General features: G+C 37.7%; 2 protein-coding genes across 2 annotated transcripts in view; one reads left to right on the forward strand and one right to left on the reverse strand.

Moving 5' to 3' along the window:
- The first annotated feature begins 193 nt into the window (after nt 1–193).
- Nucleotides 194–5525, forward strand: LOC113043956 (zinc finger protein 16). The gene is made up of 2 exons (XM_026203510.1): nt 194–493; nt 2123–5525. The coding sequence occupies exons 1-2, from the start codon at nt 310–312 to the stop codon at nt 3124–3126; spliced, it is 1188 nt and encodes a 395-aa protein (XP_026059295.1). The 5' UTR covers nt 194–309; the 3' UTR covers nt 3127–5525.
- Nucleotides 5201–15941, reverse strand: part of LOC113043945 (double C2-like domain-containing protein alpha) — a 25454-nt gene continuing 14713 nt past the window's right edge. The window contains exons 8-11 of the mRNA XM_026203501.1: nt 9177–9361; nt 8380–8461; nt 7171–7267; nt 5201–6254 (exon numbers count right to left, since the gene is read on the reverse strand). Coding sequence (XP_026059286.1) covers nt 6118–6254; nt 7171–7267; nt 8380–8461; nt 9177–9361 — 501 coding nt within the window. The 3' untranslated portion in view covers nt 5201–6117. The remainder of the gene's footprint in view (nt 6255–7170; nt 7268–8379; nt 8462–9176; nt 9362–15941) is intronic.

Here is a 15941-nt window from a genome sequence, read left to right on the forward strand (position 1 = left end):
TTGCATTTTTTTTTTACATGTCCGCGGTTTGAAGTGACCCAAAACGTGATATTTAGCCCCTTAATTCGCATTTTACCAGTGAAACCCGGTCAAAAAACAATATCAACAACAACAACGAGTATTCCACCCCTAGGAAAGCGATTGTGCTAGTTTTGAGTAGCAGTTGGGAGGGGTTTGTTGTAAAAACCTGGCAACCCCGTTAAAGAGGAACATACAAATGGTCATATGACCACAGGAACGAGTGTTTACATTCCGCCTTACTGTATGAGGAAAATAAAATATCTGAATTTACTGTGAGCTAACAGCACAATGACGAAGCTGCAGGTCATCAACACGTTTCTGACGGAGCGCTTAATGGCGACGCTCAATGAAATCATGGACATGATCGGCGGAACGGTCCTGCAGTACGAGAAAGAGCTGGACAGCGTGCAGAAGGACAACGAGTATCTGAAGAAGAGACTGAAGGAGATCGAGAAAATCGTCGAGTCGAACGGTACACCGGCCCTTAATAGAAAATAATGTGTTCAGTGAGCCCTTATTTACGCGATTTACGAATATTACCATGGAAACCACGAATTAACATAGTTTAAACATTAAAAATACAGCTCATCTGTTACGAAAAAGTCAAACACAATGGCAGAAAAATTATAAACGCTTTTTGAAGGCGATAAATGTATAATGGTTTTACAGTAGTGGTAACGATGTAACTTACGTTAGTTAGGGCAATTTCTAGGGCAGGTATTTAATAGGTAAGGGAAGTTCTACATGTTCTAAACAATAAACAAATCTTTAATATAAGTAATGTTTACTATATTTTGTAATTTTTATAAAGTTATATGTCTAAATCAATAACTTGTTAAATTAATCACCTATGTATAAATCAATTTGACACACAGTCAGTATAAATGGTCAAATTAGACACAACTTCTCATTCTTTCCTTTGTCAGAATAACAGTGAAGTCTTCAAAACTATGAATGAACACAAAGGAAAATATGAAAATTATGTACTGATAAGAATGAGAGAGAAAAAAACCTTACTTAAACAGTATCGGGTTTCCATGAATGTCGGCCAATTGTTGACTGTTTTCTTCACTGTCTGGTCCAACTTATCCTTTAAAAATGATAAGTCACTTTTCATAAGCCACTTTTCAGGATTCTCCTGGGTAGCCAATATGTTAATGTTAATTTTAGGCCATGCTTTACATTTTTAATTACAGCAATACCGGAATTTGATAGCAATCTCCTATAAAATAAGACACTCACTGCTTATAATGGAATACTTTTTTATCTGGGTGTAATTAAGACCCCAAGCCAACCCATGTCCATAAATGTTTTACTTAAAGGGCCAGTTATGAAAATATTTGAACCCTAAACCATTGGCTGTAAGACTGGAATACACTACACTAACTTTTACAATTGGTTAGAAACAGATTGATGATTTAAAAGTAGGCATAATACACTTAAACTACTTTCAGGTCTTTTCGAACAGCATAAACTCACAGAGAAACTTTAAGAAATGAAAACTATGTGTTGTAAAATGAGCCTAAACGCTGGAATACACGACATGACTTTCCCCCCGATTTACAGTATAGAGTTTAGAGTTGACCGATTCCACAGAAAACTGCGTAATGTATGATGGTCACATACGATTCTTTTCGCTTCAGACTGTGATTCCATCCAGTTGGAGGATATCAAACATGTTTGATATTTTCAGCCGATTTAAGAACACGTTGTTTTAATTTTTCACGCACCTCCTAGCAACAAGGCACACGTTTCTGCCTGAGTTTGTTGTGATTGGAAGAACTTGAAAGTCTGGAAGTTTAGTGTATGAAGGCCAATTTTCCTTTATGAATATTTACAAAGTCGTTAAGTGTATAATGACTAGGGCTTTTAAATCTATTCAGATTTGAAAAGGCATTTAGTGTATTCCAGCCTTAAAATCCTCTGGCTGTATGTATTCAAAGTCTGAATTGAAAAAAAAAAGGGAGTCTGTGAACAAAATACTTTATACAATTTTCTGTGAAGTCTGACATTCGGCAACAAAAATCTTGCCAAAACTTGTGTAGTGTATTCCAGTCTTTTTTTTTTCAGCTGATCTCATCACACCTTTCGTCTTTTTCAGGTCCGGCCATTTCAAACCTTGCACCATCACCACCACCACCACCACATCTAAAATGGACTTCTAGCATTGAAACTGAAACAATGGCTACAGAGATCTATCAGAATCAGAACCAGGTACAAAATGAACAGCTCACCTCCACGAAAGCAGAAGAGTTCTCCAACCATGCTCTATTGGTGACTGAATCAGACATCGATATACCTTGTCCCCAGTTACCAAACACACTGGTTCTCACAGATACGGACTTTGAACCATCCACTTTAAATGAATTTCCTTGTGGTGTAAAAACAGAGCCTGATGAAAGCCTTGATTCACAGTCTACCGATGCTAACATATCCATCTACGGTCCAGTACCTCATTGCACTGCTCAGTTACCAGCTACTACTGATATTAACCACATGCCTGATCCTAAAGTGTTCAGTTTATCGAATTACACTGATCTAGAATCAGCTAAATGTACGAAGTCAAAGCCTAAATCCTTTCGATTATCCCACAGTAAAATAAGCCAAACTGTGTTAAAGACAACTTGCCCTGAATCAGGCGTAGCTCATGTCAACTACAACACCGCTCATCAAAACACAGACTCAAGATCAGTCAGGAACGACACTAATAGCGGCAACAGTCATCTCCGTATAGCTAATGTTGTGGTCAACCCTCTACGTCACACGGCGTTCAGCAGAGAGGTCAGGCAGGGTAGGGGTAGGGGAAGGGGACGGGGACGAGGAGGAGGAGGAGGAGGAGGAGTCAAAGGTCCTGGGACGCACATATGCCCACAGTGTGGAAAACTATTCCCGCATCATTCACGGCTAAAGGTGCACATGCTCATTCATACAGGAGAGAAGCCATACGCTTGTGCTCAGTGTGGGAAACGCTTCAACAACGACGGCACTCTGAGGAACCACAGCCGCGTGCATCTGCAGCTTCGTCTGTTTGACTGTCCTGTGTGTGCACGCAGCTTTAAGGATGCCTACACCTGTCGAAATCACATGCGTGTTCATAATAGGTGAGGCAATGGTGTTTCTGCCTCAGCGGCCAAATTAAACAGAAGTTAAGATAGAGGAAATACTCATGGGAAAGCTTCTCTGGTGACCGTGACACGTGCAGTCGCTGTTTTCCTGCTCCTGATTGCTATCAGCAGTGCTAGATAATGGAGACATTTAAAATGTGCCATGTTGAGAGACCCCCGTGAGAAGGAATGAGAGACACCGAACAATATAAGAAGTCACATGTTGATCTTCCACACATTTTGAGTATAGTGTTTGATGATGTTGTTGAAATTCCTTTCGCGTTCCTGTCGTGTCCCCTGCCATCACACCAGTAGGATGTAACAAACGAGTGCCAGTACCGCCAGCTGTTTTCTGCTGCTTTTAGAATGCTCAATGAAATTGTTTGATTAGAGACAAAGTGTTTACTCTTTTGGCTTCCTCTCTATAAAAGTCTATAAGAGCTTTTAAACAATGTCCAAAAACATCATATTTGAATGAAGTCCAACCTTCTAAAAAAGTTGTTCCAACTCTAGTCCGTCCCCCCCCCAGAGAATTGGAATGTTGTCATCATTTACACATCATCATGGTGTTCCAAATCTGTATGATGTTCTTTCTTCTGTGCAACAGGAAGAAGAAGAATTTTGAAGTTTTTTGGTAATCAAACAGTTTCCACTCCCAATGACTTCCACGTTTTTTTTTTACACATAAAATGAAAGTCAATGTTAACTGAAGCTGCTTGTTTACCAACATTCTCCAGAATATCTTCCTTTACATTCAACAAAAGAAAGTCATAAGTTTGATGTGAAATAATGTTCATTTTTCAATTTCAACATCTGAACAAGTGAATCAAGGCAGTGTTTAACTAAACCCTAAAGGAGGGGGATGATCAGTATACATGCTTAAAGTTTATATACCGTGTAATGTTTAAAAATGTAAGTTCTAATGGTTTCTACTAGATCCCACTAGGTGGCGATTTTGAGCACTTTTAGAATGAGACAAACCATTTCAAGTTTAGTGTAGTTGCTTCCAAACTGTGTCATCTGATTTATTGAACTGAGCCGGAGGCTTATGTTCACCATTAGTTTTTATTTGTATTTTTTGCTGAAAATTTTCACATAAGAGATGATATGAATAAAGTTGTATCCATGACGAAAGTTTAAGGCAGTGTTTCTCAAACTTTTTACTCTAAGGCCCCCCACTGTCTAGAACAATGGCTAAATAGTTTATAGAAAACACTGGTTGAGTACCACTGCTTGAAGGGCTTGTTTCACTCATTATGCTTTTAAATAGAAATTCTGTCATCATTCACATCACTTATGTTGTTCCAAATCTGTGTGACTGACTTTCTTCTGCGGTAAGGTAAAATTTCCAGTGAATGTTTTGGACTGTTCTTTACTCAAAACAATCATATGGCACAGAAAGGCTCGCAATATAGCAACTGAGATGTATATGATCCTTTTATCACGTTCATCTTTTTTGGAGCCTGACATTGCCTGACACCCATCCACTTTCACTGTATGGATGAGAGCAGCTTAGACATTCTGCTAAATATCAGAAAGAACATCATACAGGTTTGTGGCTGAGTAAATGATTTAAGAATTTAGGAATGCTGACATTTATGTGAACTAACTCTTTAAAAGTTTACTGCTGGGATGCATGATGATAGTGGCAATGCCCCGGGCTAGATACAGTGACATAGACACATTTACCTCACTGTGGTGTGCTGTTAAGTGGCCATCTAATTACCATTTACTCATTGAACACATGATCAACTTGATGCATCTTGAAGAACCACAGAATCAGTGCAGTGGTTTTTCACAGAAGAAAAGGCTGATATTGTCTTGGTTTGGAATCCCATTTAGAGAATATATTATTGCTTATTGTTATAAAGATACCTAAATCCACAATTGCTAGAACAATGCCACCATAACTCCCAGAATAAAGCCTTTGCGAATGAGATCATTAGATGAAGTGTGCTTATATGTTGGTGGTGTGCCATGAAAGACGCTCTGCTTGCCGGAACGATTACAAATCGTCTTTCTTAAGAGGTTTCTAAGCTTACTTTAAGAGGATGCAAAGAAATGACACACATCTTAAAGAGCAATGCATTTCAAATGTATTTCCAATTTGTACATATTCACTTCATATAAATGTAAACCACAAACTCTCAAGAATACAGCACTTTTTTGGTACAAAACAACCAGACGACACACATGCGTATGCATGCAGACGCACTCCAGTTAGTCCAAGTATATGGCACATATAAACATTTGATTCCAAAAATATATCAAGTAATTAACATATGCGATATCAAACTGTAGCATGTCCATAAAACCCCTTTTTAAAGAAAAGTAACAACTGGAAATTGAAAACCGCCAAATTTGAGACCTTGGAAAACACAGTTGGTGCAAAGTAAAAAATGTAAACATTGCATCATGCTACAAAATGGATAGTCTATTTGTTAGCAGCACATATAAACCTGCTCCTGATGAAATTGTATTCGTTTTAAATATGATTGACAACATTGCTTAAGGACCTTCCCATGTTGTTATGGCGATACCATATGTATATCATTTTGATGCGTCCATGGCAGGCAGTTTGCATGCACCCCTGTATTTTGTTAAAGATGCGCTGTCTGCAAGCATTACGAAAGCACTGAACATTGAAATACATTGTAGTCAGTTAGTCAAAAAAGAGAGTTGTGCTACACAAGATTCCATAAGAGTAAAATACACTTCAACGTTACAAAATGTGTAGAAAACGTGCAGCAATGAGCGTGAGAGAGAGAGAGAGAGAAGTGGGTGAAAGGGGCGGGGACTCACTTTGAGTGACACCAAGTCAGAAGGCAATTGGTGGGCCATCCTCCACTTTCCTTTAAGCACTAAGTGTGTAATTTACTTCCAATATATTGGCCCCTAGTTAGCTCATATAATTATCTCTGTATCCACCTCATATTAATCAAATCCATTAACCTATCATGACCGATTTCCTGGTTCCTGGTAGGATTCTTCCTCAATCATGGCAGGTGGTCTGAGGCAGCTCATTGGTCAGAATATGCCAGCGCTCCACCCTTTGACCCTTGTTCCTCAAGCAGTCCATCCAGTGACGAAGTGCATCTCCTTGGACGTGACAGCTCAAGCACACACCACCTGCCATTCAAGAGTATATTTTGAGTTGTGTAAGTACATAAGTCCTGATATGTGTGATATAATAGTATGCTATCACAAACACAGCCCATGTTGGCACAGTCCTTATTCCTCAAAAACACATATAATAAAGATAATAAATTTAGTTTGGTAGGGTAATCTAATATATTTCTAGATGTATGCCAATGAAGAATTTTTATCATGCCTAATTTTTAAGCATGATTAATCACATTTTTATTTATTGCCACCAATCAAGGAAATTTCTATTATTACACAACTCTTTGGAATTTTTGATTCTGTTTCAGTTGCCGCATTCAAATATTTACCATTATCCTTATTGTACACGGTAGTGTTGTGTGTCAGACTGCTGCTTAAAATTAACGGTCACTTTGCTAGACCAATTTATTTGTACATTGTATTAGATTGTTTAACACAGATCAAATAATTTCGGATCAGTATTATATGCCCAAATACTTATTTATTTGGTGAATAACCATGCAATTAATGGAATAAAGCACAGTTTTTTTTTTTTTTTTTTTTTTTTTCAGTTTGTTTTTTAAGTCGAACATGACAAGACTGCATTCAAAAAACACAGCATTCATGGGCAAGACACAGAAAGGGAAACAAGACTTAAGCGCAAGGGTCAAACATGTCTCACATCTGTCTCACATTTTGCGTTTAAAGTGTGAGACTGAGGTTAGGAGAATAGAAAAACACTAGGTCTTGAGATGTTATTTTAACTTGAGCAGCACAATATGCTGATGCACACTACAAATTAATAGACGACTGTCTAGTGCCTGTGTAAAGGTAAACAATGGAAACGCAACGCAATGGAACACAAAAACATGTTGTGTGTAAACAGCCCCAGTTGGTTGCAAAAAACAGCTCATTATAACAGATCATACTCGCATGCTCTCACCTATGAAATCGTTAGATCTTCCCAGATCATAGTCCCATACTGTGACCTCCAATGTCTTATGGACCAGTTCAGATAGAGAGATCTCATAGAAGAACTCCTGTGGGTGGTAAAATATGACATGGATTATTGCAGCAGTTAGCAATAGTTTGATTAAATTTTCAGAGTTTGAAGGACGATGCCTCAGGTTCTCAACTGATCAACCCTTTGGCCAAAGCCCAAAATGTCATTTATTCAACGTCACATTTGATTTCCCCATTATTCATTTCAAAGGACAAAATTAAACATAGAAATATCTCATGTGCATCATCCTGACAGCTCCGGAGCTACCTGGGGAATGATCAAAATACTAAACCCCAGAACTTCCAGAAACAAATGGCATTTGGTAGTTCAGTCAAACAGATGTTCCCATCTGAGGCTTTCACACCCACTGACTGAAGCTTGGCATGTTCCTGAATAAAGGGGAGAAACATTTATGCAGTAGAAGGCAATACATTTTAAACAGACGCTGCTTTTTGGGATATCCGAGTTAAATCATGCTGGCATCGCAGGTATCAAACCATTGGACCTTCCACTTCTGACCTCTCCCCAGAGCCAAAGACAGCCACACATGTTCAAACAGTTCATAAAACAGAAACTGGAGCATGTTCTAAATATAATACATTGAGGAGCGCTGTTGCTCCTGTCTCCTTATTCCTCCAAGAATTTTCAGCACCTTCATGAACGGTTTTGATATGATATGATAGCACGGTTTTTGCTTAGCGTGGCTCCTGTTGATAAGGGGGCAGACCTGCTTTTAAGCAGATAGTGGCGTGTTAGATTGGAGCGAGCAGCCTTCAGTCTGAGCCAAGGAGTAATTATATGGCCAATCTGGGTGTGAATGGAAACACTTAGCCTTACTGGCGATCGCCCGCCACCCACATGACAGAGAGAGTGTGAGACAGACGGGGAGGAGGAGAGGGAGAAGAAAGAGAAACGGAGGACATGCCTGAAATGATAAATGTGCAACGTGGTGATGCAAGACACAAGTGCGTTTAGGTGGAGGTCTTCTGGGAATGTGAAGTGAGCAAGGACGCAGCGCAAAGAAATATTGGACCAGACATCTCATTAACACTCAAAACGCTCGTGAGGTGCACGACACACATGCGCATGTGTAATGAAATGTGTGTGTCACACTCCCCGGCACCGGCAGTTTGCCAAATACATCCATACCTCATTGAATTCTGGGTTAAGGGTCTTTTTAATCACTGCCGTTTTGTGTTTGGATTTCTTCTTCACATCTGGCTTCAGATATCTGGAAAAGAGAAAGGCAGATGGAAGAACAAAGTGAGGGCTGTAGGAAGAGCAGGACAGTGGGAGAGCAGGAGATTAAAACAAGCAGCAGCGCTGTCGCAAGCATACGAAACAGACTCCAGACACATTCGTACCAAGCTGTTTGCTTTTCGGCTTATGCAATGACGTCCCATAGGCTTCCATAAAAATTTGATTTGCTTTGTGTACTGCTATTAACTCTCACCCACCCTCCCTCAAGACACACGGATAGAATATGGCTTTGATCCTGAGGAAAAGAGAGAATGTGCATGTGTGCGTTTGTGAAAGGAATGGAAGAGAAAGAGAGAGAGAGTAACTGGAAAGGACGTGAGCGTGGGTGGGGGTCCTGTCTGTTCTTATGCCATTTTGCCTGGGGAGGAAGAACTGTTTGGGAGCGTTTATTTTAATACATGATGTGAGAAAAATAATGAGAGATTAGAGGGGGGCACAAATGAGAGAAGCAGAGACACATCAGAGGAAAGACGTAGGACATTCCATGTTTTTTTTTAGCCTTATTATACTATCCATCTTTCTTTTCTCTCTCGTTTTACAGTTTCTCCTACTCACTCTCCACCTTTGAGAACTGCGTATGGCACCACCCTTCAAAACCAGTGTTCTTTTTCCTTTGCTCTTTGTTTATTTGTATTTGTATTTTTTTGCATGTCTGTGCTTTCTCAGTGTTGTTGCAGCAACCTCACATTTTCACATAGGGATCTGAGAAGCCGTTGACATCCATGGCTGCCAGATGGGCACAGCGGTGCACTCCGACGTACAAGCCCCCTCGCCGGCCCTCTGCTTCGCCCTCTGCAGGAGGTGGCAGGAGCTGCAGCGAGAGCAACAGACGGCCCCTCTCTTCCAAACTGGTCAACTGTTCGTTTTCCCACTGCAAGAAAGAACAAATGAATGTAAGGTCCAAAAATGCAACTAGATTAGGCGTTTCCCTGAAGGAAGTACCAGTGGTTGCATGGAATAATGTTGAGGTTTTAGGTAGGCTTAGGTTCAAGGAAAAATTATGCGCATATGAAATGCCGAATCATGCCTTGTTTACAATCGGTTACACAAGAATCAACACAGTCACTGTGTGGTAGAAAAAAAGGCAGCTATTTATGGATGCATATATAGATGGAACACGAACCCAATCAGAATTTTGCATGCAAATAGTTGTAAGAAAGAAGAGGAATCACATCTCGATATGCAAATATTTTGATGACACCATCGCTGTTGGTTACATTTTAACATTCTATCAGTGTACTGTAAGTCAATGGAACATTTTCAAACTTTAGTCTTGAGCTGTGTCTCATTTTGCTCATTATGAATCAGAATATCAAGAACACATATTTGGAACATCTTTATAGGGTTTCAGATGTAAAGATATTTAAGGACAGAATAACTCTAATGTTCTTAAAATTCCAATCATGATTATTATTATACATTTGTATTATTATCATTATTATTATTTGCCTTGGAGTGATTTTAACAGTGAGACTGCCTGGGGTAGTGCACTTACTACTGGGCTAGAGAGCAGATTGAGAGACACCCTTTAATTTCTTAAAATATAAAGTGTTTTATAGAAGAAAATACCAGCTGTTGCAAGGTAGCAAAAGAATATTGTTGAGGTTTTGGTAGGCTTAGGTTCAAGGCTTAAATGATGCGTATGTGAAATGCTGAATCACTCCTTGTTTACAGTCAGTTACACAAGAATCAACACACACACAATAACACTGTGTGGCAGGAAGGCAGCTATATACAGTGCCCTCCATAAGTATTGGAACAGTAAAGACAAAATTGCTTTCTCTGCTGTGGATTCAAGACATTTGCAAATATGATTAAAAGATGAATATGCGACAAAACTATACAGAATGTCACATTTTATTATCTTTTGACACATACTTTTCTGACACATGTTTTACCAAATAAAAAGGGCCGCACTTTTAGAGTGCATCCCACTATTTGATGTGAGGATAAGTATTGGAACAGTTGAATTTAAGGCAGATTTAAAAGATAAAAAGCTATTTATTTGCAGATCCCTTACATGCAATCAGAGCAGTATGTTTGCATCCCATAGACATTACCAGACTCTTGCTCTTATGCTTTGAAATGCTTTTCTCCAGCATTTAATGCACCCAATTCCAACTGTTGCTTGTTTTGGGGAGTTTCTGTCTTTAGTCTCCTCTTCAGCTGGTAAAATTAATGTTCAGACCGAGTACTTTTTAGACACTGACCATCGAGTATCAAAAAATGTCTTGTCGTTCCGTACCAAATTTTGATACCTAAGGTAGTTAATCTCATCAAAGTCAGTGAGCCAATCAGCATTCCTTGTGCCTAAATCATTCTGTTGAACCTATGTGTTTTAAAGTGAAATTGCACTAGTACAAGCATAGCCGAAGCGTAGTCTTAAAATGGAAAGTCTCTATTTAAACTCTTGTAGTCTTCTGCAAATGCTCTATGATAACTTGTATGATTCAGACTCATCTTCTACCACACGCAGACAGTCATTTATCATTCTGTCTTCCTGGTCTGTTCAGGCTTAGATCAGCTTCAGTGGCTTTCAAAGGGGGAAGCGAGCAGATCTGAGCACAGCCTCTTCAGGATTTTGTGTGGATAGGAGGCTTAAAGAGACATAATTGTCTGATTTGGTGCAATGTTTACACACAAACACACACAACACACATTAGTAAGGCTTGAGAGACTCTTATTTGAAAGCACATTAATAATGCATGCAGAGAATGCTCAAGTGTGAATATTCAATGCTTACACCGCGAGAGCAACAATATTTACATGAACATTCGATTATCCATCTGTACGGATAACAAACATTTGTTTTTATTAGTTATCTCCGTCTGGAGATATAAAAGAGTGCAATGGACAAGATCAAAGTTTAGACTGATGTCCAGATAGAGAGGAAGGACAATAAAGAGCATAGCCACGTGTGCCATTTCTTTTATAAAGTATCATTTATACAGTTCATGCCTGCAAGTCTATATATTAGATAAAATATTAAACTCACAACTTTATCTTCTCATAATTTCCCAACTAAGTGAACACACAGATACATTTTTAAATACACTTTGATTTGTATAGATGCTGCTATTTTTGTCAGGTCCCTGTGTGGTCTTGCACTAATGAAAGAAAACCTGGAAATTTATTAAGACATATTTCAAGTGTTTCTCCATATTTTTTTTCTAATTAAATCATGTTGGATTTTCTTGCATCCTCAGTTTAACTTTCCAGTTAGTTTAATCTCTTATCCCTTACAGCCATATCCTTGATGACATCATCTCCGGGATGTGACATCAGGGACAACAGCACAAAGTTACGTAAATACTAACAATGATTTGATGATTTCTGGAATTTTATTTTTATATTTTGTAATAGGTAGTTGCTTTATCTAACACAGAAATATTCCATATTGTCAGATAAAATGGCACTAACCAGCCTAATATCACCAATCAAAATATTGAAATTACCAACAATACAACTCAATCCCTCACTAATAAGAACTAACCCCTTATTTATTTACACATATGCAATCTGCCAGGTTCCATCCTATTGTTTTTCTTTTCTAAGTCATCAATGTATAATTATACACTTTAAGTGAGTTTCTTAAACATAACAGATGACAGTAGAAAAACAAAAGAATTACACCAAAACCAGAGACAAATATTTGGACAGAAATAAGCAGCAACACTCCCAAGCCTTCTAAAACATGAGGGAATAAAAAGTTTGTATAAACAAATAATAATAATAACAGTAGTAGAAGTGGTAATAATAATGATAATAGTAGTAGTAGTAGTAGTAGTAGTATAGTATAGTATAGTAGTGATATTAATAATATATTATGAAGATCCATGTACACATTGCTATTACTGATGATAATAAAAATGAAAATATATGTAAAGAAAAAGGAGAGAGAAATACATTTTTCCCAATTTGAATATATGTATATTCACACACACACACTTCTGTTAGCATTGCTATCCCCACCGCTGTTTGGAGAACATAGCTCATCCAAAAAAATTATATATTAATAATAATAATACAAATGAAATTTCCTATCTTTAATAGGGGAAAAAATGAGGAGGGAGAGAAAATGAAAAACGAAAGATAGACAGGAAAATGAGGAGAGAAAGGAAGAGGAAGAGAGGAAAAGAGAAACTGAGGGAGATTGATTTATTTCAAAGTGATGATGTGAGAAGACAGCGAGATAAAATGTGAACCCATTTCCTTTGAATCATAGGTTTTAGGGAAGCCTCTTCTAGGGCATCTGCGTATGACCTAGTCACGGTCTCTACTTAATAGACCCTAGTACAGGATGTTCACAATGATCCTGACGTCTGTGCCTCAGTCGGTTGACCCAGTCGCAGTTCTTTGTACAAGTCTTTCTTCTTTTCAAGTAAAAAAAATATATAATTATTACTTTAATCCAGAAGGATGAGAGAGAGAGAGAGAGAGAGAGAGAGAGCAGTGAAAGAGCAAGGGAGGAGAGATGGGACAAGAGAAAGGAAAAAGAGAAGGAACAAGAAATAAAGATTTTTTTTTTCTTTGAATTAACTAGAGATGAAATGGTAAATTAATAACATATTGGGAAAAATTATAAAGGCTATGATAACAGCCATAGCAACAATGGAGGTGTAGAAATTAAAACACATTTGATTAATTAATGTAAATTAAATGTTAAAGAAAGGAAAGAGAAAATAAAGGCTTGAATTATATCCTTTAAAGACTAACTTATCACACTGGAAAAGGAAAAGAAAGAATGAGAAGAAGAAGAAGAAAAAAGTATATTTTTGTAATAAGTTTGTTTGGAGGGATCAATGTTGTGTGCGAATGCTGTTCATTGCAAGTTTAAAAGTACTTATAATAATTTAAGTCAGATGTTTATTAAAAAATCTGTTTTGTCTTTCCAGTTAAGTAAGATTTGTTTCTTTGCTACTGTTGGTGAAATCAATAAAGTTATATCCTTTCACAGAAATAATTCTTTAAATATAGTTATATACATTTTTATAAAAGTTGCTTAAAAGAGCTTAAAATGTAACGCCAAAAGGCATACATATATATATATATATATATATATATATATATATATATATATATATATATATATATATATATATATATATATATATATATATATATATATAATATATATATATATATATATGTTTAATCTAACAGGATTTCACATTTAACATTTTAATTGATAACATTGGAAATTATTTCTCGGGCATTTATGAGGAAAGTGTAATATGAGAATTCAAAGATCAGTCAGCTGTATCTTTCATACTCTTTTCCTGCCTTCCTTCATTTTAAGCCGTCTCTGTCTCTCTCTCTCTCTCTCTCCCAGCCGCACCCTCAGTAACCAGCAAAAAGACAGGATCAATAGTGTAATCATCACAGTGTCTCTTTCCCTCTTGTTTTTCTAAAAAGAGCCTTGTTATTTCTAGTTATTTACCTTGCACTTTGAAATTCCCCTTACAGCCACGTCTGCCACATTGTGTGTGCGTGCGCGCGTGTGTTTGTGCCGGGGTTGTGAGTGTGTTTGCCCATTAGTGAGAAGCATGCCAAGCCAAACCTGTTTGCTGGCAAGTGTGATGTTTCATTAACGTAATTGTTTGGGGACAGATACAGAGAGAGAGAGAGTGTGTGTGTGTGTGTGTGTGTGAGAGAGATTGAAACAGAGCTGGAGTGAGTGAAAGTTGCATTGCCAGACCTTCATTAATTTAACAGTGAGGAGACACACACAGATAGTGGGCAGACAGAGGAGTGACCCCTGCGTTATAAACAGACAACTCAAAATGCAAACAGCGAGGAGAGCAGCCCAGCTGTCTAATGCTCAGGAGACAGACGAAATAGCCACAAATATAATTCCCTTCCGCATGAGGTCAACTACTCTAAGAACCGCCACTTGTTGAGGTTTCCCACTCATGTATTTGTACATTTGCAGGAGGGCACATAAATATGCAATGTTAAGAGAAAAATGCATACTTCAGGGGAGGAGAATGGATTTTGTTTCCAGTATTTGCATAAAAACTAAATGTTAGGTCTGATAAAGATTTTTCTGTATAATCAAAGGCGTAGGTTTGATTTGGACATTGTTGGGGACGTAATAGCAGCCCCCTCCCATTTTTGAATTTATGGTTGACTTTTGAAAACAATTTCATGTCATGTAAAGCATTTATTTATAGCCAAAACACTCATAAGTCATAAACAGAGTTTTTATGTCAGTATGTTCAAAATTACAAAATTTTATGGAAATCCATAAAATTTCAAATACGTTTTAAATACTTCATGATAGACATACATTCACAAAAACAAATGTTATTCAGGTACCGACATTAAGGTTTTTAATATTAACTTAATATTTCAGTTCGCTCTGTACACTAATTTTAACAACATTCATTTAAAGTTGAAAAAGGTACATTTATGTTCTCAAGTAATGTCAATGGTGTGACCCATTTTAGATGCAGCCAAAATTACAAAAGTGCTCACGTATAAATATATTTTAGTTACTTGATCAAAATTATTGCTAGGGATGTCGGAAGGGACATGTCGAATCCCTACTGAATTCTACACCCCTTACATTTAATCAAATCTATAGTGGCTCAATAACTCCAATAATATGCAAATATCATGCAATAAGCTTAGAGGTTTTTGCTAGAAAATAAACAGATGGTGGCCTAGCAGTGGCTTTCCTTCTGACAGTGCAAGTTTCTGCAGCTAATTAAAATGCCAGTGGCATTTCTGAATGGGATGAATTAATTTAGCGTGGTTTAAATGTTGTAGCTTGAATTTCTCTGGCTTTTGGCTGCTGTGCTCCGCGAGGTTTCAAACTAATGACCCCCATCATGCAGACTCACTAATGATAATGAGGGGTGTATCCAGCAGGTAACCAGGTGCACAGTGAGGCTGGGAACACACACACACACACACACACACACACATGTCAGCGCTAGCACAGCTTTCATATTCAGATTTGCGTGATTAGCAGGCAGATGGCATGGCACCAGTCATCAGCCTCCACCAGAATCTGTATGTATGCCAGTCATGACACCAAATCAAAAGCTTTAAATAAACACAGTGACTATTGCACCATAAACACCGTCTGTGACTTTGTGATCCTTACTTCGTCTCAGGGGCATGCTCTCCATATTCTTCCTCCACCTTTTTACTTTTATTACATTTCCAACTCTCAGTTGTATTCAAGATTACATTTTTAGAAAACTAGTCCTTTTGAAAAATAAAAGACGTTTGTCATACTTTTCCTCATGACTTTACAAACCTGTATCTTGTTTCTATAGAGCACAAGAGGAAAATATTTAGCAGAATGTCCAAGCTGTTCTTCTCAGTAATATTGTATTGAATGTGCTTGTAGTGTACTTTGTCGTAAAGGTTTATTAAATATAACATAAAAGGCCACTTAGGCGCTTAAAGGGATGATACTTTTTTTTGATGATTACAAAAAA

Source organism: Carassius auratus, chromosome 3 (genome assembly GCF_003368295.1).
Source record: "Carassius auratus strain Wakin chromosome 3, ASM336829v1, whole genome shotgun sequence".
Taxonomy (NCBI): Eukaryota; Metazoa; Chordata; class Actinopteri; order Cypriniformes; family Cyprinidae; genus Carassius; species Carassius auratus.

Coding starts and splice junctions, on each gene's coding strand:
- LOC113043956 (XM_026203510.1), top strand. CDS start 310: ATGACGAAGCTGCAGGTCATCAACACGTTTCTGACGGAGCGCTTAATG. Junction 494..2,122: donor GAAAATCGTCGAGTCGAACG/GTACACCGGCCC, acceptor CGTCTTTTTCAG/GTCCGGCCATTTCAAACCTT.